At 42.0% G+C, this 27027-nt stretch overlaps 2 protein-coding genes across 3 annotated transcripts in view; one reads left to right on the top strand and one right to left on the bottom strand.

The window, feature by feature from the left end:
- The window catches only part of EFL1 (elongation factor like GTPase 1), a 134465-nt gene extending 117584 nt beyond the window's left edge, over positions 1 to 16881 (bottom strand). The window contains exons 1-6 of one of the 2 annotated variants that reach the window (XM_036843059.1): positions 16776 to 16881; positions 15898 to 16007; positions 13187 to 13254; positions 11618 to 11702; positions 3349 to 3482; positions 1390 to 1527 (exon numbers count right to left, since the gene is read on the bottom strand). In XM_036843059.1, the coding sequence (XP_036698954.1) occupies positions 1390 to 1527; positions 3349 to 3482; positions 11618 to 11702; positions 13187 to 13254; positions 15898 to 15988 (516 nt within the window). In that variant the 5' untranslated portion in view covers positions 15989 to 16007; positions 16776 to 16881. Of the gene's footprint in view, positions 1 to 1389; positions 1528 to 3348; positions 3483 to 11617; positions 11703 to 13186; positions 13255 to 15897; positions 16008 to 16189; positions 16663 to 16775 lie in introns of those variants that run through there. The other variant, XM_036843061.1, reaches the window with a different exon arrangement.
- A 61-nt stretch (positions 16882 to 16942) lies between these two features.
- LOC118890028 (ADAMTS-like protein 3) overlaps positions 16943 to 27027 on the top strand; it is a 62251-nt gene continuing 52166 nt past the window's right edge. Inside the window, exon 1 of the mRNA XM_036842265.1 lies at positions 16943 to 17087. The gene's annotated coding sequence lies outside the window, so the exon portion shown is untranslated. The remainder of the gene's footprint in view (positions 17088 to 27027) is intronic.

A 27027-nucleotide genomic window follows, 5' to 3' on the forward strand; every position in this document is an offset into this window, starting at 1 on the left:
GTCATTTTTGTGCTCATGAGTTGAAAGCAGACACTAATCTGTCGTATCCTCAACTTGTTTTCCAGGACCAGGGCCAGGTGTCACTAGAACTCATGGTTTCCAACCCCCACAATCTTCATTTATAACCTTAGTCAACTCCCTCACCATTTCTCACAGCAGATGTTTGAACTGTTTGCCCCTCTCTTCAGGCCCTCTTCCTGACCTCTAACCCCCAACTGTTTTCACTCTCAAGTAGGTAATCTGATTTCCTACCTCCGAGAGAAAATGGAACCTATTACTCAGAAATCCTGCAAGCTCCCCATAATTCAACCTATAGGTCCATCTATATCTACAAATACTGCTGGTCCTTCTCCTTCCGCTGCAGGGCGGGAGTATTTCATCTGTACCCATCCCTGACTATCTCTTCAGGGAACTAGATCCACTGATCCATTCTTTTTCACTGCTCTACCTTTATCATTTCCTTTCTTTAGCAAATAAATATTCTCAAGTTGGTCTCATCAATGGTACTCCACCGTCTTGAAGAAGACATTTCAAACCCCCATGCATGGCATACAAGGTTCACCATAATCTAAACCCTATACTCCTTTCTCCTCCCGCCTCTTATCACTACTTAACAAGATCTAATTCTTCAACTATAACAAATAATTTGCAGTTCTTTGAATGAAACATTGTACTATGCTTTTTTTCCTTTATAACTATGTATATCTCATTCCTTCTCTCTTGAAGGACTTTACCATAAGTCTCTACCTGGCAAACGCTACCTCTCTTCCATCTCAAGGCCTCTTTTGTGAGACTTTTCCTCACTCTCCCTTTCCTCCTGACCCAGTCTGGGTGAAGCAGCCCTCATTTATGCTCTCAAATCACATCCAGGGTTTATGTCATTGTTCTCCAAATATCTCTTTTAAGTGTTTGTCTCCCCTACCACACTGTGAGAGCTTTGAAAATAGGGACTCTTATCTGTCTTTACAGTCATAATCCTTAGCACAGAGTGAACATCCAAGAACTCATTCATTCAACATATAGGTATGTTAATGTTTGCTGAATAAACGAATGAATGCTTTGGTAAAATTTCATCTAAAGACAGGTAATAAAAAAAGCCAAAGAGTCTCCTAATATTGCTTCATTGTGAAACCAAACTACAGGATTTTAAACAAGAGAACACTGAAACCTATTGTCCAAGCTTTATATTCAAGGATGCTGCCAGGTGATGGAGGGGACTCCTAAGATGACACTTGTTCTATTGCCTCGCTTGTGGTATGATGACTGTGACACATGTGAATCTAAGTAAGTGAATTTTCTGTAGCAATGCCTCATACTCAGCTCAGCAACTTCCTTACAACTCTTCTTTGAGCCACAATTTTTCAAATACCGAAGTAAAGCATAAAATACCTGTTCTAAAATATTCTTGAGGTGACAATAGGCCTCCTGTGGGGTGAATTTCAGTTCCACTATCAAGCGATCTATCTTATTAATCACTAAAACTGGACGGATGCTTTCGAGCCAGGCTTGTCGCAGAACTGCCTGTGTCTGATTAAAAAAGAAAGGAAAATGTAAAGCTCGTGATCTGAAATAAGTAAAGCACATTAGAAAATCCTGATTAATAAGCAGCTCATTTCCATACTCCTTGATCACAACTCAGACCATGCCAGTCAGACACAGGTGTTCACCAGACATTCACAAAGTATATAACACAGAAGCAAAGAACTACAGACAAGAAACTGTCCTTGCCTTTATGGAACTGACAATTTATTTAAGAAGGATAAATAAAATTATGTAAAAGACAGTGAAGAGTTTTGTGGAACTATACACACACACACACACACACACACACACACATACACACACAGAGTTTACTGAATTTTATTCAGTAAATAATCAGAAAACAAACACTCATGTTGCCAACACACAGGTCGAGAAACAGAACATTCCCCCAGAAGTCCCCTGTGTACACCTTCCTGATCATAAACAACCTCTCAGCATTAACCACTATTCTGCTATTCTAAAGTCAGGTCTGTTCATTTTACTTGTCTTGTCAGGACACCTAAGACACTACAAAGACTAAGGCTGTGCTTCTCCAGTTGGGGGACCTGCACCCTTACAGGCAATCAGACAGGAAGTTACAGAATAATTACAGCATATCTTCTTGGAATTATCAAATTTTCTCCATTTCTACAAGAAAACGTCATTTCATTGGGCTTTTGATTTATTGCGCTTCACAGATGTTGCATTTTTTACAAACTGAAGGTTTGTGTCAACCCTACGTCAAGCAAGTTTATTAGCACCATTTTTCCAGCAGCATTTGCTCACTTCATGTCACTATGTCACATTTTGGTAATTCTCACAGTATTTTACATTTTTCACTATGCATCTATTTGTTGTGGTGATCTGTGATCAGTGAACTTTGACGTTACTATGACAACTCAATGAAGGCTCAGAAATGGTTAGCATTTTTCAGCAATAGAGTATTCCTTTAATTAAGGTACGTACATTTGTTTTTTAGACATTATGCTATTGCATACTTAACAGACTTCAGTATACTGCAAACATAACTTTTATATGCCCTGGAAAACCAAAAAAAATTCATGTGACTCGCTTTACTGCGATATTCATTTTACTGCAGTGGCTCAGAACCAAAACTGCAATATCTCAGAGGTATGTCTGCAATTTAAACCTTTTCTTATTCTTTTTAAAAAACATTGAAACAAATAAGGGCATTTAAGAAGTAGGACACAAAGGTGACAACATTTTTAAAGATAAAACGTAAGGTTTCAAACAAAAATTATTTTTAAAACTAAGTTTAGAAAGCCACTCTGAGTTTCACGTCGACCGGAGTTATATGTTCACTCTGGCCTTTGGGGTGAACTTTTTGAACTTTGGTGGGAAAGAGAAGAAAGTCTAGGTTAAGGATCTGGAAGAGTAAGAGAGGGGAGGAGGAAAGCAGAGAGACAGCGTGTGTAGGTGGGAGGGGGTAGACTGAGAAACCAACAGAAGAGACTCTCCCATCTCAGTATCTTGCTATCAATTACCTCTCACAGTTCAGAAACTTTTCCACTGGAGTGAAACCTCCAGATCCTCCTAAACACCTCTCCCATTTTTGCTGAGTCCCTCTCCAAGAGGACATGACAGACATGTTAAGGTACCTTAAAGTCATTCTCTCTACTATCCCTTCAAAACTCGGGGGATTTGACTCCATCACAGACCAGAACACTACCGAATATGAAATGTAAAACCAGCTTTCTGATGGTCAGTGAAATGCCTCAAGTGGCACAGAGTCATCGACAGTGAGTTCCTCCTCTCTCCCCCCACCTTCTTTAACCAGTTAAATATTTCCATGTTACGATCCACTACCTGCGGACAGACCCCTTCCACAGCGTCCACTACAATGATGCACCCGTCACAAATGCGAATAGCCGTCGATACTTCTGAGGAGAAATCCACATGTCCTGGAGAGTCTATCAGATTAATCAGGTACTGCTCCTCACCTGAAATGAAATTGGAAGACACACATTTTCAGTCGTGCAGGTACACAGTACTCTTCCTCAGGCAACCCAGAGTAAGAGAGCTTCTAAGAAATGACTGAATAAAGCTAAAGAAGACAAAAGCTCCATCAACAGCTACCATTTCAATTTAGGAATTCCCAACGATGGAACTATCAATTCCAAATAGCATCAGTATAAAAGGTTACAGGATTTTATTATTCTAATAATCCAATAACCACTTATCAAGAGCTACTGTGAGCCAGGCACTGTGCTAAACGCTTGTGCTAATCACACATGATTGAGCCCTTAAAATATCCATACAACATAAACATTCCTCTACTCACTGTGCAGATTAGGAAACTGGGACTACAGGAAACTAATGGAAAAGACACAAAGCAGGTGGCCAACCACTTCCCTACAACTTCTCAAAGAGCAGTGTGTGAATATGCACAGCAAGACTTACACTCAATTCTAAGTCACAAATTTAAAGAGCAGCCGCTATGTGCCAAGCAGTGTGCTATGTGCTCTCACATTTGATATACTGTATTCTTTAATCCTCACACCAAAGTTGTAAGCTCAGAGCATGACTCATGCCTATGTGTCCTGTTTTAGCACTGAAAGTCTCACATCCCATCAAACGCCAACGTCAGTTCCACGTCCCACTAAGCCCTAAGTCAGTCCCAGGCAAACCAGAACTACTGGCCACCCTAGGTTACAGAGACCTCATATTATCAATAAAACTTAATTAAGTAAACCAGCCAGAAAACCGGTAGTTCATTAGAATTCTACACTCATTCCCCATTCACTGCTAAATTTGGTACAATTCTCTTTCAATGGCATAATAATTACTTAAATGATCAAACACCTGAATATACCTATACCTTACTTTTGCTCCTCCTCTTAACTCAGTGTTTTTCAACTTTTGTGTGCTCCAGAACTACAACAGGGCTGAATGTTATAACTTATGGGGCCATTTAAAGGAATTTCCCCAGTGTGATGTTAACAACTTGATGACCTGTTTAGTGCCCTGTGTGATACTCATAATGATAAAACAACAACACTGCAGTAACCAAAGCCAGAGCTCACATTTGTGGAGTGCCTATCTGGGCACTATCTGGCACTGTTCTAAACATTTTATAGACATTATCTAATGTTTACTTACAACAACCCTTGCAGTAGTTACTACCATTAGGCCAAATTTACAGAGCAGGAAACTAGGGCACGGAAAAGTAAAATATCTTTCTGAAGAACATCCAGCTAGAATCCAACTCTAAGGTAAATTGCCTAAGATCAAAGAATTCAAAATGGTAGAGTGAAAGTTCAAACCCATCTACCTCCAAAGTCATACCTTTAACCCCGATCCTCAAGATGGCATATATTTAATCTCACATGCCAAGATTCCACTAGTAGTGAATTTCTGAACACTAGGTTAAGGATTCCAAAATGCAATGGGCTCAGTGGGAAAGACTGCCATCAATCAGCAAGACTGCCTTCTTCAATACCACTCCTTCCCCTGCTTCCTCTTTTCATGCAAATTGCTTTGTAAGGAATTCTGGCTCTGATGCACCCACCAGGGAAGACTCCAACCAGAGAGGACTGTGGACATCTCTAAACAAAGTCAAAGAACCAGTGCCCTGGAACAATGGCCCCGTGTGCCTCCTTAATCGAGTCTTTTACTGTCAGGTCTCACAGCACCAGTCTCACAGCTACCCTTTAGGATAAGCACCAGGGTCCCAACCAAATAAACCAGAGAAAAATGAGCAGTGCTAGCAAGGTTCAGGGTTCTATTCGCTCCCATCACATAAAACAAAGGTTATGAGATTCTTGAAATCATTCAGCATTTTTGCAGCCCAACCCTTCATTTCATAAACATGCTAAAGCCCCCAAAAGGGAAGAGATTTATCCCAGGTCACAAAAGCAGTTGCAAGACAGAAACACACCCGGGTCTATCTACCACCTTAGTCACTTCCTATGAAGGTCACAGATGCCTCTACACTTTGCAGCTGAGGAAACAACACTTGTTTGTTCATTTGGCTAAGAACCAGAAAAAGAAACCCTGGAGTGAAAAAAGATTGACGTTCACTTCCTGGAACCCATATAAGGGTTCTAAACCTCTGCAACCTACTCGGAACTTCTCTATGTTCACATCACCCTGGAGAGAAAGTCAAAGATCAAGGACCAACTATCTTTCACTCAATTTCACATGGCTAATATGTGCCATTACCATAAGGCATGGGATGGGGCCTATTGTCAGAGCAACTGAAACGGTAACAGCAGCGCACCTTTGACTAACACTCAGAGTGACAGAGAGAGATACACGCGCACACACACACACACACACACACACACACACACTTAAGATGAGAGACTTTAGCATGCTCAAGAGCTGACAGTTAGGCACCAGGACAAAGGAGATAAGTCCAGAGCACAAGTCTTTCACAGTGACAGGAGGCAAGCAAAGATACTAATAATGGTACATTTTGAGGGGCAGTGGCAAACAGTTGAGAAAATTCTCCCGTGTTCTGTGAAACAGAACGTAAAAATGTCTGCTGAGATTGTGGGAGAGGGACTGAGAGGTGGACTGGAAGAGACTAGAAGGTTTAAGAGAGCTGCTGGAGAGAATGAGCAAGGCCTGACAGACAACATACTGGAAGTCGGCCAGCAGCCTGAGGACCAGCCGAGAACCCAGCCCAAGTATAAGGAGGAAAAAGGTGTAGAGAGTTAGCTCTACCAAGGGTTAGAGTTTTACTGGGAGGACAGAAGGTGAAGAAAGCAAACTGAGGACCTTGGCAAGACTGTCAGCAAAAAGACAAATCTGGGTTGTATGAGGCAGGAAGTAAACGAAGGACAGTGATGCGGCTCAAGAGACTGAAGGGCTTTCGGAAATCAAAGAATGGCGACCTCGCTACACAGGCGAGAGAGCTGGGAAGAGTAAAGATTGTGGAGAAGGGAGTATTTGAATTTGAAATGTCAAAGATGAACAGTTCTGGATGATGCTAAAATCCAGCAAGTAGCCATGCCAGAGGGAGGGTGAAGTGGAGATCTACACGTCACTGTTGTTGAAGCCATGCCGTTGGAGAGGTCATTTTCAGAAACGGTAAAAGCTACCTTGGTGGATTTGGGCAAAAAGGAAAACGATGAGCCAGGTGCCAAAGTCATTAATGAACGGGGACCGGGGACTGTAACCGGAAGCTGACAGTGGTAAGCAAGGTCGAGAATAATTGGATGGACAGTAAGAGTCTCAAAGGAGATGGAGTTTTAAAGCAAGGGTGGAAGAATTAAGCTTTGAACCAGAACTAGTGAACAAGGGGAACGGCAATCCCATGTCCTAACCCAGAGGTAGATGGAGCATGAAAGAATGAGTAGCACTCACTTGAAAGAAGGATAAGAAAAGCAGTGTCCTCAGAAAACAGCCAGCAGGAGGAGGAGGGAACAGCAACAAAAGATGTTGCGGATGCAGGGGTTATTTGTTTACCTTGGGATGTTTTCAGAGAAAGTTTTGGGAAGGAAGGGAACAGTGAGAGGTTGAGGGCAGAGCAGGTATTAGAATCACAGAGAAACATGGGGAAGAGATTACTGAGAGGCCAGATCACAGGACTTCCATCTTGGGCAGTGGCCAAAGACAACAGGGATGCGGGTAATGCTGGCCACAAGAAGATGTCTGTAAGTAGTCGCAGCAATCCCTGGTGGACAGGAGACATTTACGCTTCAGGGAGACTCAGCCGTGGCCAGGACTGACTGATTTCCAAGAGACTCCTGGTGCAAACGAGGAGTCTGCAAATGTAATTACTTGGCTCCCAGGACTACTACCACATGCTAACTACTCTGTCTTCAGGGGAGTTTCTTAGCCCCTGTGAACTCCATTTTGCACACATGTAAAATGAGGATAACATCCATCTCACAGGATTGCTGTGAGGATTAAACAAAATCACGCATATGAGGCATCTGGCTCAGAATCCAACTATCGTGCACCCGTTTTCTTAGATCTGGCATCAACTGAATGCTTCACAAAGTAAAGCATTCATTATCTTAAGAGGGAAAAATCTGATCTTTAGTCAAACAAGGGACAATGGAACCCTTCCCTCCCAGCCCTGGCCCCAAAGGAAGAGGACAGAAATCAGAACCTCGGGTTAATGTTCAAATATCTGGAAGGTAAGGGAAGCGACTGATACATGCTGGCCTCGTGTGAATCTGGATGGCATGAATCAGTTTCCCCACGGCCTAGTTTTAAGAGATTAAGACCAGAGAGCCACAGAGTTGAAACCAACATGGGTGTAAACTCTCCACTTGCCCACAACTACAAACCCCTATGGAGGTGTTTACAAAGAGGTGAACCTGCACATGGATCTCTTTGCAGAAAGCCCTGCCATATCCTTGGTCTCCACATTTGGAGTACATCCGAGCTACAGTGTGGCTGCCACCTGGGTAAATACTGAGTATCCCACTGAACCAGGCTGTTAGCTAGCTAGCACATATGCCTGAAGTACAGACTGAAAGCCTCTAAGTTAAAGCCCACTGCAGTTTGTTCTACATGGTGCTTTACAAATTTTTAATAAGTTGCCAGTATTTTAAAAATTGGAGGATTTTACCAAAAATCTTGATGCCAACTTTTCTTGGGGAAAAAAAAAAAACAGAAAAATACAGGGCATCAGTCAGCTGCAGCTGGCGAGCACTAGCCCCCAGCCAGGTACTGGGGGGTGTTTCATGGGTGGGTAGAGTCTGCTCTCTAACTCATAACAGTCCCACCCAGACTGCCTCATTCATGCAGAGCTGTTGACAACAGCACTGCGTCAAGAACTAATAATATAGTACTTAGTAATCCAATTAGACTGGTGTTGGAATAAGTAGTCAACTCTTTGGGGGGAAATTTAAGTTAGATATCTACCTCACAGCTTGCATGTATACACATTCACGTGTACATTATGGTAGGATTAAATGTAAAAACTGAAAGGATAAAAGAACTGGTGGGAAACTAGAAGTAATTTTTATTTCAGTCTTGTGTTTTAATGTATATTCTACAACATACTGAATTTCCTATAATACAGATAAACGTAAATTTATTTAAAATTTTTAAAAAGACGAATTAAAATGAAAACTTCATTTCAGAAGTTCTGCAATAGCAGTATTTGCTCACAGGTATAGAGAACAGCTACAGGGTAGAAATGACAACAACAGGCCTTCTGATAACAACAGTCCAGGAATTTCTAAGTACTTAATCCATCTGAATACATTTCTCTCATCTATAGTTGCATCCTAGGCTAAAGGATTCAAGGTATTGCATCCTCTTAGGATTTTTTATAGAATGTATATTAGGATTGGGATTATTTCCTAACTCTTGAAATGACCAGATAAATGCATAGTATCCTTGTGGGAAGGGCACAAAGAGGGGTGGCTAAGAAATAGGAAAATAACAAGATTTAACAATATGGTCCCAGCATTTGTACCAAATTTTAGTCACAAATGTAAAGATGAGAGAGGCTCCATTTTCTCAAGGAAGAACTGGGGCCCTGGAAAATGCTAAGATAAGAATATCACCTTGATGGTTTTCAACACTCTATCTGTAATATGCATAGTTTTGGTAAGCTTATTTGTTTACCTTAAACTAGAAAAATACCTTATCTTTCAATCCAAGTGAGGATTTGAAAAAATTTTTGAAAGCTGGTTAAATTAAGAGTCAAAACCAGAAAGCACTTCATTAACATTTAGTACAGAGATCCTCAACTAACAGGGCATTTGGAAGGGGCATGGGAAGGAGGGGAAGAAGTGGTAAACACAAAAATCACCTGCAGATTTTCTTCAACCATCAGGTTTCCCTCCTCCAGAAGGGAGATCGCCTTCAGGTTGTCCCACCTTCACAGCAGGAAATGCCCCATTCCAGAGAGTCAATGCTGAGACAGGGAGGAGAATGTATCTCATCTCTCGGATGTTTTGAGAACATGTCTCAGTCAACATCCCCAACTTCCATCCCCATTTTGCAGATGTGGAAAGCAAGGCTCTAACTGTCAAGTGTGCTGACTGCCTAACCCACAGCCCCTTCTAGGCCATCACGGTCACAAAGAAACATGTTGAATACTTTATGGCTCCACTCCAATCACCACTGATCAGACTAGGAGATGACCATCCAACCCCAGACCGGCAGTCCATAGGTGCAACTTCTGCCAGAGCCTGGCATCAAAAGACAAGCTGAGCAACATCCTGCCCTTGAGATGTATGCTCGTAAACGTAGGGGAAAGCAGCAGTAAGCAACAGAACTAAGGGAAAAAAACAGGAGTTGAGAGGAGGGGTCAGGGAAAGGGGAGTTCATGAAGATGGAGGCACTAAGGGTAGGCAAAAGCTATAAAACAGAGAAAAGACTTACAGGGTAAAAACAGATAAAAACAGAGAACTCAACCCAAGGATGACAGTGGAGTTCCAGAGGGAAGATCCGTTAACTTTTACTGATGGTCTCTAGAGCCATCCTGGATCCAGAATCAACATCTGCCTTCAATTTCTTTGAGATGTCACTCCAATAATGCTCCCGCTTTTGCATTTTCATGAATACTGTCTCCAGTATCATTTCACACATATTCTGTCAACAAGCCATCCCACCCCAACCCAAGCTAGCTTAAGCCTCTGCTCTGTGCAATCAAGAAAGTATATCTAGGACAGTCTGAGAGCAAGTTACCCAAGGTCATACAGTTCAACAAAATAAAGATTAGACCATTCAATTCCCTGGGACCTACAGCCATTTTCCTGCAACACTGTACCACAAAGACAAAAGGGAACTGGAATGACTGAAGGTCATGATACATAAAGTAAACCTTAATAAAATGGTTTAAAAAGGGGTGAAGGAACTGGAGACAAAGTCCAGAGAGCAACTAAAATTCACACTAAAGTAATCTTCAAATGAAAACAGACTAATAATATGAGTGTGGAAAAAGGAAGGCTACAAATGTCTTGAACTCTATAAAAATAAGGAGAGAAAAGAAATAAACTGACCACTGACCCATTCACTGGATCACAGAATGAGGACGTTTAAAAGGTGAGAGGTAGTTTTTAAAAAATAAGGCATCAGTTTAAATACTAAACACAGGGAATTCATGTACCTAAAAGCTTCAAAACTGGTTTAGTTCAAAAACACTATAAGACTGACCTCAAAGAGAAGAGTCATGTCCCACATACTATAACCCTTGGTGTCAGTGCCAGAGATATGAAGGATAAATCACAGGTCAGTCCATTAGGAAAATGAAATACAGCTTTATTATTTTCTTCTAGTTATACAAATTCACATTTTGTGTAAAATTTCCAAACAGTACAAAATAAATATTTTGAAAAGTGTAAGTTTCACATAATCCAGCCCCTAATAACTACAGTTAAGGTTCTGGTATGTGTCCTTCCAGACACCTTTATCTGTATACATAATATATTCGTATTACTAAAACACATTCATATCTTATAAGTATTTACTCTGCAACTTGCTTTTTGTCTCCTACTTTACCTTTTCTATATAATTACATATAGGTCAAACAGTTGTTTGAACAGCTGCATAGCATTTCACAGCATGGATGTATCAGTTTACTTAACTATTTTCCAAAGACAGACATTAAGGTTGTTGGCATTCTTTTCCCTAATACAAACTTTTGGGTGAATGTCAATGAACATATATCTCATGTGCCTGTATGACTGTTCCCAGTCAGATAAATTCCTAGAAGTGTTACTGTCAAAATGGCATCCTGATCTGGGGATAAAAACCATACTGATCATGGCAATGCGCACACAGTCAAGTAAATAAGACTCTAGATCTAATAGGCAGGCCATAGGACAGAACGAGGACCTAGCGAGGAAATGGGACAATAAGGCTGAACCAGCAAGGTCCTAAGACTCCAGACCTTCCCTCTGAAGAAATCTATACAATCACCTGGGTGGATGGGGGCAAGTGTGAGCTGCCAGTTCTTCTGCCCTCAAGCCAGTCAGAGGTCCCCATCTGTACTCAAATCTGGACAGCCTGACTCTGATCTAACAACAGATCATCTGGAAAGGCCAGAATGAAATTTGTGGAATGTAAAGCAAAAAACCTGAGGCCTGAAACTAATTCAGGAAGAGAAAGAAGGACACAAAAGATACAAAACCATTGTTCTTGAAAACACAGATCGATTTACCTTTTGCATAATGTAGTGAAATGGCACTGGATTTCATAGTGATCCCTCGGACCTGTTCATCCTCTCTGCTGTCCATGTACCTTAACTGTAAAAATGCAACATATGCATCCTTATTTCCCAATGAATTAAAATGTAATATTAAAATGGACTGATTTGGATTTTTGTTTTAAACACTTAAATTTTTAGGCTTATTGCCATGAAGTTGTTCCTTATGTCCCATTATTACCTTCTTAATCTCTGCAGCATTTTTCTTTCCTAGTACCACTTATTTCTTCCTCCTTTCCTTTCTCCTGATCAACTTCTAACTTTTTATCAGTTGTAATGCAAGACAATCATAAACTGTCTACATTGCCAGTAATTTTTTTTTAATTAATAGGCTTTATCTTTTTAGAGCAATTTTAAGTTTATAGAAAAGTTGACTGGAAAGTAAAGAGGTTCCCAAGCATCCCCTCCCCTCCTACACACACAGTTCCCCCTATTACTTACATCTTATATTAGTGTGTAGTGTGGTACATGTTACAATTAATGAACCAATATCAATACACTATTATTAATTAAAGTCCATAGCTTACATTAGGATTCACTCTTTAAATGTATTATGACGTGTCCACCATCACTGTATCATATTTGTTAGCTGTATTAATCTTTTTGAGGAACAAATTGTGGCTTCATTGATCTTTTCTACTTCATTAATTTATGGTTTATTATTTCCTTTCATCTACTCACTTTAGAGTTATTGTACTTTTTCTCACTTCTTAAGTGGGAAAAATAAAAGCACTTTATTATTTCATTCAACCCAGTTTTTTTAGCCTTCTATACACAGTGTCTTGGGCCAGTTCCCCACCCAATGTGCCTCAAATGCCCAAGTCCTCCTTCAGTATCTTAGGTCTACTTTTTTAGTTCAATTTTGCTTCTCTATCTCCTCTTCTCTATATTACCAGTCACCTGATAAATCCTGCTGACTATATCCTAAATTCACTGAAGGGAGCAACATCTCTACCTTTCTACTGCAAATAAATTATTCCAATTTCTTTCAGTTCACAGCTAGAAAGAAAGGTCTCTATCATTTCGTTTCCTAAAACATGATCTTCATCATGACCCTCAGACTTCAGAAGCCTTCCTTTGGTACTCAGGTTAGCCTTCAAGGTCTTTGTAATCTGATACATTTTTTCTACCTGCACCTTTTTCTCTCTCAGTATAGGCAAACGTTCCACTCAAATCAAGCACAATCCACAAATCAGCCTTTATGCATTTTATCCACATTATTTCCCACTGTGAAGCATCTCTTCCACCTGTGAAATTTTCCACAATCATGCCAGGTTATCATCTGATTGGTTGCAAAAGCTCATTCTTGCACTTATAAAATATTAATATAAAGTAACATAAAGCAATATAGAAATAACTTTTTCGCAACAATCTATTTTATCTTGCTAAATGGATTGGCAGCTTCTTAGACGCATGAACCATGCTTTATACTTTTTCGATCTTTAAGAACACAACGAAGGACTCATCACATTGTAGATTTGCTAATACTTACTGAAATGCAAGTATATATCAAATATAACATACCTTGCCTGCCAGGCGGCTGGAGATGATGCCATTGCTAGATATAAGACAGTCAGCCAGAGTAGTTTTTCCTGTTAAAGTAACAGTATTAATTTAAATCGATTTCTTTTTTTAAAGGGTGAGGCAGGTAGATTGTAGCGACAAATTTAACATCTAACCATAGAAGTGGTTTAGCAAATATCTCCTATTTACCTATACTAAGTGAAGCGAGATGCAACGCGCATTTTAATTAGAACTTTGAACAAAACATCATCGGGAAGGACACAGATTCCAGCACTCCACAGTGCTGGAATCTGTATTGCCAACCCTGCGGATGAACGTCACTTTAAAATCCGTCAAGCAACATTTTTTTTAAGGACAGAAAAAATTTTTTTAATTGAGGCATAATTTACACAGAGCAAAATGCACAGACTCTTAAGTGATAAGACAAACCACTGTGCCAATCAAAATATAAAACATCTGACAAACAACTTTTACAGTTACTCAAATCTGTCTGACAAAGAATTTGATCAAGTTTATTGTAATTATTACATCAGTCATCAGATATCCATAACTGTGTCCAGGCCTATAAACTTAAACTCTTGATAGCTCAGCATGACAAAAGGATAGCACAGCAATCACGTTTTCCTCTGAATGATATACTGGGTAAAACATCGCCACAAAACAATGGAACATTATCTTTTGCCGTATTTCCCCATGTATGGCCTCAGCTGGCTTTTACCAGTTAAACTGTCTGAAGAAAATACCCATCTGGCAAAGAAATTCAGGAAATTTACCCACATCTCCTACTGTTTGCAAGCCAATGGAGGGCATCAGCTACACCGCAGTGACCAATGCTACCCAGTATCCAAACGTAAACCCAGGAATCTCCTCTAATAATAAAAGAAATTCTTACGATACTCAAGTACCCATTTGGACCTCTAATACTGTATTACGTGCTTGCCATGTAAACATTATGTATTAGCATATAACCCTAGAGTGTCACTTTCCTGCTTCCAACAGAGTAGAACATTCTAAGTACGGCGAGCATATATCCCCCCAAATGCAAGTGTCAAGAAAGCAAGGACTTTGCTTTCTTCACAACGGTATCCCTAGGACCAGAACAAGGCTTGGCATATAAGAAACATTCAATGAATTATCTGTTGAATGAATAAATGAATCACAGGTTTTCTAGGATAGTATTATCTTAACATACTTTTAAATAGTAAATTTTAAAGTAATTTGCTGTACACACACATGCCACTGACTTGCTGCATGATTTAATTCACAAAGCAAAAAAAAATACTTTTGTCAAACTTCATGTCCTCAAACCGTGAGCAGCATAATTATAGAAACTCATGGGGTAGGGTTAGTCACCAGATTTGTATACAAAACTCATTCTCAGTTGCCTTCACCTACAAAGGGATCCATCACCTCTCCTTTTAGTTCCCGTAACTACTTCACTTCAACTATTATATCAATGGCAATAGCCACCTAACCTCTTTCCTGCCCTTCAATCCATCCTAAACACTTCCACCAGACCATTCTTACTAATGTACTATTTGATTACAACATCCCTGCTTTATTCTGTTCTCCCAATGGCTCCCTATTACCTAATAATAAATGCCAATGATCATCTTCATGATAAAGCACGTACCTGCCAAGGGCTTCTCATTATCATCATTTAATCCTCACAATGCTATAAGGTAGGTTTGGTTTTTATTCCAGTACACAGAGGCTGTATACTGAAGCTCAAAAAGGCAAAGTAACTTGAAATGGAGTTTTGAACTCAGGTTGTCTAACTCCAGAGCTGGAGCACTTAACCCATATCCTAGTGCCTAGCTGGCATGAAGGGCTCTTTAAGATACAGCCCAGCCTACCTCTTCACTTTTCTCTCTTACTCCCTCACCTTCAGGATGGTATATAGGTTTTATTTCACACTCCCAATCCTATCACTTTGCTGTGGCTACGTGAACTAAGAAGCTGTTTGAAACCAAGCACGCGGGCTTAGCAGGAGGCAATGCTGTGGTATGAAAGCAATGTCTGTGAGAAGCTAAGCACCATGCGTCCTTGCCCCCCTCTCATGTCCCGTGCTTTGGTCACATACATTTCATTCTCCCCTTGCTGACATTATTCCCACTTGAAATGTGTGTCCCCATCTGCCACCTTGAATCACCCTTCAAGGGTCATCTCTAACACTGTTATAAAGCCCTTTTCTTAACCCATTACTAGCTTCCCGACCCTCCAGCTCTCTCAACCCTTAAGAGTCTACGTTTTGCCTGTCTCATGTTGTGCTGCCTCAACCCCCAAATCGCCTCTCTATATAGCTGGGCTGGTGCCCTGTGCATAAATCTCTACCTTCTGACATAGCTAGCAAAATACCTCGAACTTAGCAGATGTTCAATAAACACCTGACGAGTTAAACAGAATCACATAACACAGGTTCTGAGGACATTATGTCAAGACTACAGATGTGTTATATTACAAAGCCATTTCAAAATACTTGACAAATACTTAAAAACTCAACTTCTCGTTTAAAAGACAACAAAATATACTACATAGAAGAATAACAATCACTAGTTAGCTGTGTTCCTCCCACAGCAAATTTTTAAAGGAAATAAGACTTGCAACTTAGCAAGCATCACTCTCAACTGCCCACAGCATCACTCCACTGACACATGCGGAAACACACCCCCTTAATTACTGAAAATAAGCCATTTAGAAAGGATTCTTACCATGGTCAACATGAGCCAAAACACAGATATTCCTGATGTTAGCAGTGTTTTTCTGGAGTTGAATCATCTTATCCAAACTATTGAGCACCATGGTCACTTATTTCCTGTGACTAATAATTAAACATGCATTACAAATGGCTGAAGATCCGGGCGTTAAAAGATAAAAGTTTCTACTGCTGGGAGCTGACAAGACTGCTCGAGTCCCTTAAAGTAAGAACCCAACGGATGCTTACTGAAGGGACAGACCCACCCAGGCCAAAGTCCAATTTGAGCACTTCAACAAATACTGTACCACGACTGTACTTGCGGAGTTTTTACTCATCCTTCCGGATCGGCCGTTTGCGATGAATCACAAAGCTCGTGGGGGTTGGGTGCACAGTGACACCTGGAACTCTGCCCCGTACTCTGTACTCGGGCATTATTTCTCCAGGTCAGTGATTACATACTGGAAGGGTCTTAGGCAGGAGGGAGAGAAGATGCCGACATCTCTCTCTTCCCCTGCTCGATCTTTTCCCAAGCCTCTCCTATCACTCCCACTTGCTTTCACTGGAGGTAAAACACCCAGCTTCCCGACTAAATTTTGGGGTCACGTGCAGGTGCACTGAACGTCTTCCATTCCTTTCCACACTGGGGAAACAAAGAAAAAACAAACCCTCAACTCTACATTCCCTTTATCCTCACTCTCTTTTTCTTTGAGGATCCCGGGTCCGCACTGAGAAACGGCCGGCCAGGCCCGGACACTACGCTCGGGCGGCAGCCTCTCCCAGCCCGGGCTCGCCCCTAGCCCCGTCCCCGCCCTGCCGCCGCGACGACCCGGGACCGCCACTGCCTGGAGTTGGCGGAAGAGGACGTCCGGACGCCTGCGGCCCCGCACTTACCGGCTCCCGCCGCCCAGCCAGCCGCGCTCGGATGCCAGCGCCCGGCCACACCACGCGCGTCGCAGACGCCCAGCCCTCCGCGTCCACCTAACGCCCGCGCGCCGGGGGCGGGGCTGAGGACGCACGACCTTTGGCCCGCCCGCGTCTCTGGTGCCGCCGGAAGCAGGCGGTGCTTCCGTTAGCCGCGCCCCGGCGGTTGCCGAGGCCGGCGCGGTGGAGCTGCCAGAGCTGCGGGTGCGGAGGAGCTGTGGAGCCGACCCCGGGAGCCGGGAGCAGGAGGACCTGGTGTCTGTGTCAGATTTGTACCTGCGGGTAAGAAACGGCCGGTGTGGCGGCCGCCGTGGCTTGGAAGCGAGCTGGGGTCTCGGGGAACGGAGCCCTCAGAGTGGCCGCCCCGCCAAGGTGGAGGACGCGGGCCCAGCGACGTCCCACTTATCCCCGGGTCCGCAGATGCTCGCTGCGCACCCGCCGGCTACCGCGGGTTAAGCAGTTCTGCTTTGTCGGCTCCTATCCAAGGGCGCAAACTGAAGTGCCATGGCGCCAGGCGGATGATATACGCCTGTGTAGCGGCGGCTGGATGTCAGGCTGCCAAGTGGGGAGACCTGATCCGACGGGGAGAGTGTATGCCCACAAAATTTATTTGTTTATTTATTTATTTATTTATGGCTGTGTTGGGTCTTCGTTTCTGTGCGAGGGCTTTCTCTAGTAGCGGCAAGCGGGGGCCACTCTTCATCGCGGTGCGCGGGCCTCTCACTATCATGGCCTCTCTTGTTGTGGAGCACAGGCTCCAGACGTGCAGGCTCAGTAATTGTGGCTCACGGGCCTAGTTGCTCCGCGGCATGTGGGATCTTCCCAGACCAGGGCTCGAACCCGTGTCCCCTGCATTGGCAGGCAGACTCTCAACCACTGCGCCACCAGGGAAGCCCCTATGCCTACAAAATTTAAAAAACATAAATAAAAGGAAACGGAAGGGGAGTAGAACGGTGTGCAAGTCTATGAGTTTTCGACCCCTGTTAACGCTGTCTTCTGTTCCTAGCTTTCCATCCCGGCCTGACCATATTCCCGTTCCCAGTCCCATCCAAACTGGTTTCCTTTGGGATCTGACGGACTGAAAAGGTAGTAGGTAGTCTCCTGAAACCCAGAATTGGTCAGTGAGTCCTGCCTAACCTATAAGCAGTCATCTCCTTCCTCAGCTTCCTTGCTGACCCAGGGATTAGACCACTATTTGCTAAATAAATATTATGAATATGTCAGTCCTGTCGTACAGTAATCCCCTCCAAAGGAAAAACACTTCACATGGTGATGGAAAGCAGTTTCCCCGTAGTTTCATGGTAAATGTTGTTTTTAACTACTAATCGGATGTAGATTCGAAGGTAAGTCGACCTTTGAGGATTTGATTCATATCTGAAAACCCTGATGTGCAAGAAAATTGATTAATTTTTTTTCTGATCTTTAAATTAATTTCTATCCAACCTAAGCTCCTTTCCCATCCAGCTGTCAGGAAATTTCAGTCTTCATTATGTTGAGGCTCCCTTTCCTCCAAGCAGTAAAATGATCCAGGGAGCAGAGGCATTGCCAATGCAAGAGGAGTCTTCTCTGGGCTTTAAACATTGGTAATGCTTCCCACTGAAATGTCTCTTGCTGAAGTTCACATAATCCCTTCAAGAGTGGTGCCACCGCTGCTTTCAAGTTTATGTTTGAGGTACAAGAATCTTGGCAAAGCTGGGAGCCACTGTTGTAGGGTTCCACCTAGCCAACTCTTGATATCCGGCCACCTCCTGGAACACTGATAGAATGGGGCAAAGACCCCCGCTCTTCTAGGAACTCCCTCCCCCTCATCTTCTACCTCCTTCTTCTCTCTGGGGAATCGTCTCCTCTTCCCTCTTTTGCAGTCCAGGACCATCTGTTTCCTCTTAGGACCTCATTTCCAGAAGGACATCTGATTTCTTCTCTTCATGAATTGTTTTTAAAAAGACAGGAGAACGTGTTGACTTCAGGCAGCTTATATCCTCGGCCCTTCCAAAAGGCCTGCAAGAAGGAAATAGCAGGGTCCTGACTACCTGCTTGAAATAAAGGAGGGGAAAAAAACAAGGAGAACAAACGCATTAATATTTCAATACATTGCCTCTCTTTAGGAGGATCAAGATTGTCAAGAGACCCCTTCAGGGAAATTTTGACCTGCATCTGCTACTTTTTCATCTTGCTGTTTGAATCTTTTTTTTTTTCCATACTATGTAACTGAATTTTTTCAAATGTCTATTTCTTTCACTATATCAGTCAAAACAACCATCTATCTCAGAACATCGTTTCCTCTGCAATGTGTATATACAATTGCTCATGTGAGTTAAACTATAAGTTATTTATGTTTGCATAGACGACATCATTGCCCACATGGAACCACAAGGATTTATGAAAATTCTGACGTGTCTTGTCCCACAGCTGAATGTTTGGAAAACTATCCTATGTATGGCAGTGTTCTTCCACCTCAGAGTCTGAAGCCCAAGGAAGAATTTCGAGCATATCGTGGTAAAATGGAAGGAATAACAACATTTAAGTAAATATCAAGAAACTGTTTGCTTTACCTGTTTTTCTCCCCACTCTTCTGGGTTTTTTTGTTCCTGTTTTTTGAATTTTTGAATTTTATTTTATTTATTTTTTTATACAGAAGGTTCTTATTAGTTATCCATTTTGTACATATTAGGGTGTATATGTCAATCCCAGTCCCACTCTTCTGGTTTTAATAAGGTGTTTTTGTTTTTAACTCTTTAAACTATTTAGTTGATTTAAGTTGAACCAGTGTAAGAAGCAAGAGACTAGTTGAGTCACAACTTGAGGAAAACAGAAAGATGAGAATTAAGTTAAATGAGAAAAATGAGAAGGAAAGGAGATATATAAAAAGTTCTGTTGGCTTCCCTGGTGGCGCAGTGGTTGAGAATCTGCCTGCTAATGCAGGGGACACGGGTTCGAGCCCTGGTCTGGGAAGATCCCACGTACCGCGGAGCAACTAGGCCCGTGAGCCACAACTACTGAGCCTGCGCGTCTGGAGCCTGTGCTCCACAACAGAGGCCACGATAGTGAGAGGCCCGCGCACCGCGATGAAGAGTGGCCCCCGCTTGCCGCAACTAGAGAAAGCCCTTGCACAGAAACGAAGACCCAACACAGCCAAAAGTAAAATAAATAAATAAATAAATAAAATTTTTTTAAAAAAGTTCTATTGATTGTTTTTCTTAACCTCCTAAAATCTGTTATGTTTATCTGCTTTTCATTGTGACCAGAACCTAGAGGAATGCAGCAGCTTCCTAATGGTTATGTTTGTATCTACTCTAGTTTTTGCATCTCTGATCTGTTTTCTAACTTTAGCCAAGATGACCTTTTTATGTACTATTTATTTTTTATTTTATTTATTTTTTTATTGAAGTATAGTTGATTTGCAATGCTGTGCCAATCTCTGCTGTACAGCAAAGTGACTCAGTTATACACATACAGACATTCTTTTTTTATATTCTTTTCCATTATGGTTTATTGACAGGATATTGACTATAGTTCCCCGTGCTATACAGTAGGACCTTGTTGTTTATCCATCCTATATATAATAGTTTACATCTGTTGGGACTTCTCTGGTGGTCCAGTGGGTAAGACTCTGTGCTCCCAGGGCAGGGGGCCCGGGTTCCAACCCTCGTCGGGGAACTAGATCCCACGTGGATGCCGCAGCTCACTGTTCACATGCCACAACTGGGAAACCTGCATGCCACAACTGGAGATCCCGCATGCTGCAGCTAAGACCCGGTGCAGCCAAAATAAATTTTAAAAAAACCCAAAAAGTTTACATCTGCTAATCCCAAACTCCCAGTCCATCCGTCCCCCATCCCCCACCCCCCTTGGCAACCACAAGTCTGTTCTCTATGTCTGTCAATCTGTTTCTGTTCTGTAGATAGGTTCATTTGTGCCATATTTTAGATTCCACATATAAGTGATACCACATAGTATTTGTCTTTCTCTTTCTGAGTTATTTCACTTAGTATGATAATCTCTAGTTGCATCCATATTGCTGCAGATGGCATTATTTTGATCTTTTTTATGGCTGAGTAGTATTCCATTGTATATATGTACCACATCTTTATCCATTCATCTGTCGATGGACATTTAGGTTGTTTCCATGTTTTGGCTATTGTGAATAGCGCTGCTATGTACATAGGAGTGCATGTATCTTTCTGAATTAGAGTTTTGTCCGGATATATGCCCAGGAGTGGGATTGCTGGATCATATGGTAACTCTATTTTTAGTTTTCTGAGGAACTGCCACACTGTTTTCCGTAGTGGCTGCACCAGCTTACATTCCCACCAACAGTGTAGGAGGGTTCCCTTTTCTCCACACCCTCTCCAGCATTTTTTATTCATAGAGTTTTTAATGGTGGCCATTCTGACTGGTGTGAGGTGGTACCTCATTGTAGTTTTGATTTGCATTTCTCTAAATAATTAGTGATGTTGAGCAAGATGACCTTTTAAAATGCAGATCTAATCCTGTCACCTCCCTGCTAAAACTGCTGTTATATTTTCCCATTATATTTAATGTATACCAAAATCCCTTCATTGTTTGCCCCCTGCTTTCTTCTCTGATTTATTTTCACTGTAATGCCCTTTGCACTCTTACGGTTACATTTCATAGGACATTTTTCATTTCTTGAAAGTACCAGGCTTCTCTTGTCACAGAGCCTTGCAAGATACTATGTTACCTGCGTGGAATTTTTCCTGCCTCTTTACCCTAATTAATGCCTATTCAACCTATACATCTCAACTCAGTTATCACTCTGAAAAGCCTTCACTGACACTCATTCAGTTTTCAGGCTAGGTAAAAGTCCCCTATGTACGTTCTCAAAGCATCTGCCTATTATTTATCATTAGATTAGTTTCAGTGTTCCATGAAAGCAGGAACTATGTCTATTCTTATCTCAGCACTCTATTTCCAGAAACCTGTTACAATGCCTACTAGCTCATAGTACGCACTCACTATTTATTCAGTGTGTGAAAGACAAAAAAGTCCTTTTAAGCCTAAACTTTTCGTTTGGACTCAGCTTTTTTGATCTTTGTCAATTCATTGGGTTCTTTTCTCTATTTTCTTAATGTGTACACTATAGTCAAGGTACAATATTAGGCATTACGTATAAAAATATCAATAAAGAGAGTTTCTTGCTTTCCAGAAACTCATACATCAGCTTTCTATAATTTAGGGTTTTTGAAATGCTCTGTAACCACTTTAATTTTTAGTGCTATCTATTTTCTTTTCATTTCAGATAGAGCTTATTTTACTTACCTAGCAAAGGTGGAGACCTTCAAACTTGTACTCCAGTAATTGTACCTTAAACATTTCAGGCAACTCTTACATGCCCAAATAGTTTATTAGAGTCTTTAATAGGATGAATAAGGATTTTGACAAAGTGGACCCAGGCGATATAGTTAAAATTGTTTTCAGATTCATTAAATCTTTAACCTGAGATTTCCTTCCAGGTTAGGAAAAAATTCAATTATTTGAAGATTTTATTTATGTAAGATCCAATTAACTGAGGATCCATTGTAAAGATGTTTTGAAAACTAGGATTTTTGACATTTCTTTTTCTTATATTTAGTCACTGGATAGGACATAAAGGAATTCAATAATCTCTTTCAAGTAGCTTATCAACCATCACCATTTTAATATCTTCTTAGACTTTTCAAGTAAAAAAAAGTCTGGAAAATTTTAATACTACATTGAAATACTTAGAAATAATAGAACCTGTGAAGCTATGTTTCAAATTTATATATTTCAGGTCGGATTCTCGTCCTTATGAAATAGTCAAACAGCCTCGCCATGCACCGGAAGAGTATAAACCAAAGCAGGGGGAGATTGATCTTGGTACTACCTACAAACGGCATCTTAATTCTTGTAAAGTGCAGCATGTGGCAATATCTCGGCCTTTGGAGAGACAAGTTAAAAAAGGGAAGTGGGATACTGTCCCAACCTATAAAGGTAACTTGCCATTTCAAAAATTAAAGAGCCAAAAAACAAAAACTTACTTTCAGCTTTGAGATCTAACATCAAATCATGATTTTGGTGCATTGCCAAACTTAAGTCTCCGTGGCTTAGGAAAAAACTTTTTTCTCTGTTGTCCAAAGAGTATTGTATAGTGAGAAAAAAACAGACTGCTTGATAGAGAGTTAAGAGACCTGGATTCCTGTCCAAATTCAGCCACTTAATTCGTTTTCTCTATCTCAAACCATGAAAACAAAGGATACCACTGAACAAGCATTATGTCATATTTGTCACATTATGCCACGTTTAGTCGGCACTGTTCCTTTCCTTCCATCCCAGAATGAGTTGAAACTTTACTGAGCATACTGGAGCCTTTGAGAAAGTCAGATTAAGAGCAACCCTCTTCTCCATTCAAGTTCTGAACCAACCGATAAAGCAAAAGAGTTAGCAGGTAGAGAACCAAAATACTCCCTTTATACTGATAAAGGCTGGAATAGAGGATGAAGCTTGCATCTATTAGCAGATGGTCCCTGATACTGAACCTCAGAATACAGTAGGCTTGTCCACCCAGTGAGACAGTGTTGGAGCACCACATAGTCAACCTGCTCCTCCAAGACTTCCAGCATGGAATACCTTCTGCCTCCTGGCAACTGACTTGGAAGAGTAAGGGCTGTACAACGTATGACCAGTTTCTTTCCAAAAATCAATCTGATTATATAATAGTCTGTTGCTTTTTGGCAGGGAGTGGGGTCCTTTATTTTTCCTGTATGGGACTCTCTGTGCTTCCAGGACTTGATTAACTATTTCCTTTCCCATATTAGGGAAGTTTTCAACTATAATCTCTTCAAATATTTTCTCAGTCCCTTTCTTTTTCTCTTCTTCTTCTGGGACCCCTATAATTCGAATGTTGGTGCGTTTAATGTTGTCCCAGAGGTCTCTGAGACTGTCCTCAGTTCTTTTCATTCTTTTTTCTTTATCGTGCTCTGCAGTAGTTATTTCCACCATTTTATCTTCCAGGTCACTTATCCTTTCTTCTGCCTCAGTTATTCTGCTATTGATCCCATCTAGAGTATTTTTAATTTCATTTATTGTGTTTTTCATCATTGCTTGGTTCCTCTTTAGTTCTTCTACGTCCTTGTTAAATGTTTCTTGCATTTTGTCTATTCTATTTCCAAGATTTTGGATCATCCTTACTATCATTATTCTGAATTCTTTTTCAGGTAGACTACCTATTTCCTCTTCATTTGTTAAGTCTGGTGTGTTTTGACCCTGCTTGTTCATCTGCTGTGTGTTTTTCTGTCGTCTCATTTTGCTTATCTTACTGTGTTTGGGGTCTCCTTTTCACAGGCTGCAGGTTCGTAGTTCCCGTTGTTTTTGGTATCTGTCCCCAGTGGCTAAGGTTGGTTCAGTGGGTTGTGTAGGCTTCCTGGTGGAGGGAACTAGTGCCTGAGTTCTGGTGGATGAGGCTGGATCTTGTCTTTCTGGTGGGCACGTCCACGTCTGGTGGTGTATTTTGGGGTGTCTGTGGCCTTATTATGATTTTAGGCAGCCTCTCTGCTAATGGATGGGGCTGTGTTCCTGTCTTGCTAGTTGTTTGGCATAGGGTTTTCAGCACTGTAGCTTGCTGGTCATTGAGTGATGCTGGGTCTTGATGTTGAGATGGAGATCTCTGAGAGATTTTTGCCGTTTGGTATTACGTGGAGCTGGGAGGTCTCTTGTGGACCAGTGTCCTGAAGTTGGCTCTCCCACCTCAGAGGTACGGCCCTGATGCCTGGCTGGAGCACCAAGAGCCTTTCGTCCACACGGCTCAGAGTAAAAGGGAGAAAAAATGGAAAGAAAGAAAGAAAGAGGCTATAATATAGTGAAGTAAAATAAAGCTATTATAAAGCAAAGCTATACAGACAAAATCTCACCCAGAAGCATATACATATACACTCACAAAAAAAGGAAAAGGGGAAAAATTAATATATCCTGCTCCCAATGTCCACCTCCTGAATTTGGGATGATTCGTTGTCTATTCAGGTATTCAACAGATGCAGGCACATCAAGTTGTTTGTGGAGTTTTAATCTGCTGCTTCTGAGGCTGCTGGGAGAGATTTCCCCTTCTCTTCTCTGTTCGCACAGCTCCTGGGGATCAGCTTTGGATTTGGACCCGCCTCTGCGTGTAGGTCACCTGAGGGCGTCTGTTCCCCGCCCAGACAGGACGGGGTTAAAGGAGCAGCTGCTTCGGGGGCTCTGGCTCACCCAGGCCGCGGGGAGGGAGGGGTACAGAGGAGGCGGGGCGAGCCTGCGGCGTCAGAGGCCGGCGTGACGTTGCACCAGCCTGAGGCGCACAGTGCGTTCTCCCGGGGAAGTTGTCCCTGGATCACGGGACCCTGGCAGTGGCGGGCTGCACAGGCTCCCGGGAGGGGCGGTGTGGAGAGTGACCTGTGCTCGCACACAGGATTTTTGGAGGCGGCAGCAGCAGCCCCAGCATATCACGCCCGTCTCTGGGGTCCGCGCTGATAGCCGCGGCTCGCGCCAGTCTCTGGAGTTCGTTTAGGCGGCGCTCTGAATCCCCTCTCCTTGCGCGCCATGAAACAAAGAGGCAAGAAAAAGTCTCTTGCCTCTTCGGCAGCTGCAGACTTTTTCCCAGTCTCCCTCCCAGCCAGCTGTGGTGCGCTAACCCCTTCAGGCTGTGTTCACGCTGCCAACCCCAGTCCTCTCCCTGCGATCCGACCGAAGCTGAGCCTCAGCTCCCAGCCCTGCCCACCCCGGCGGGTGAGCAGACAAGCCTCTCGGGCTGGTGAGTGCTGGTCGGCACTGATCCTCTGTGTGGGAAACTCTCCGCTTTGCCCTCCGCACCCCTGTGGCTGTGCTCTCCTCCGTGGCTCCGAAGCTTCCCCCCTCTGCCACCCGCAGTCTCTGCCCGCGAAGGGGCTTCCTAGTGTGTGGAAATCTTTCCTCCTTCACAGCTCCCTCCCACTGGTGCAGGTGCCGTCCCTATTCTTTTGTCTCTGTTATTTCTTTTTTTCTTTTGCCCTACCCAAGTACGGGGGGAGTTTCTTGCCTTTTGGGAGGTCTGACGTTTTCTGCCAGCGTTCAGTGGGTGTTCTGTAGGAGCAGTTCCATGTGTAGATGTATTTCTACTGTATCTGTGGGAAGGAAGGTGATCTCCGCGTCTTACTCTTCCGCCATCTTCTCTTCTCTGGTCCTTTATTTTTAAACAATAGACTATCTTGTTAGTTCATATTTTTTCTTTTTTTTTTTTTTGTTAATAATGTAATTGCATATTTAGTCTTAAAGCCTTTTCACTAGTTATGTGATATAACTGAATGGGTATGTCCTAATATAAAACCCTTTTGTAAGAGTGATGCCATCCACAATAAAAGTAATGATTTATACTTTAAACTGGTAATAACTGAATACATACTTTTTCTTTAAATGTCACTCTTACCAGTTTAATGGTTAACTAAAGTATATGGTATCAGTATGCTTTGATCTATAAGTCAGCCCAGGAGGGAGATCTATACAAAGGACACATTTTTAAGACAATGCATATGGTGAACAAATAAATTTTTATAATCTAATATAGCATATAGTAATTGCTAAGATACATATTTATTGGTATGCCGAGGAGAAAGTGTATTGTGTAATAATTTGACATAAAAGATAATTGGTGAAATGTCTGTACTGGGTCTTTTAAGCAACCATAGTAAGATTTTCTTTTCTTTTTTTCCCCACAAAGTCTATTTAAAAATACAACAATATTGATATTCCTTAATGCTGTGACTATTTACATATGACACACACACAGACACACCAACACTAGTTCTGGCTTCTCATTACCTGGGTTTCCTATAGATTCCTGTACTTCCACTCCCGTAATCCAATGTTGAGGATTCCTGGGTTCCTTCTGGCCTTCCCTCTCCTGATCTTCCCTAGTGAGGAAAAGTGATCCTTGTATTTCCAGGTTTTCAGGCATGAGACAACAAATACTAAGGACCAAGGGAATAATTCGTCATTCTGTGTGATGATTGTACTGCAAGTTTTGTAGATACCTACTGAAGGACAGGTCTGTAGCTGAAGAGAAATCACAATGGGAAGAGACTCTCTCACTGTCACCTAAGAATTAGAGAACAGAGCAAAGGCAGAAATGGGATATGATTAAAAACAAAAACGAAAAACTCTACAAGATGGTGAGAAGGGTGACATCTAGATTCTGGAGATGTGGTTCTGTGAAACTGGTGACTCTTAGACAGAAACA

The sequence above is a fragment of the Balaenoptera musculus genome, chromosome 2, assembly GCF_009873245.2.
Source record: "Balaenoptera musculus isolate JJ_BM4_2016_0621 chromosome 2, mBalMus1.pri.v3, whole genome shotgun sequence".
NCBI lineage: Eukaryota > Metazoa > Chordata > Mammalia > Artiodactyla > Balaenopteridae > Balaenoptera > Balaenoptera musculus.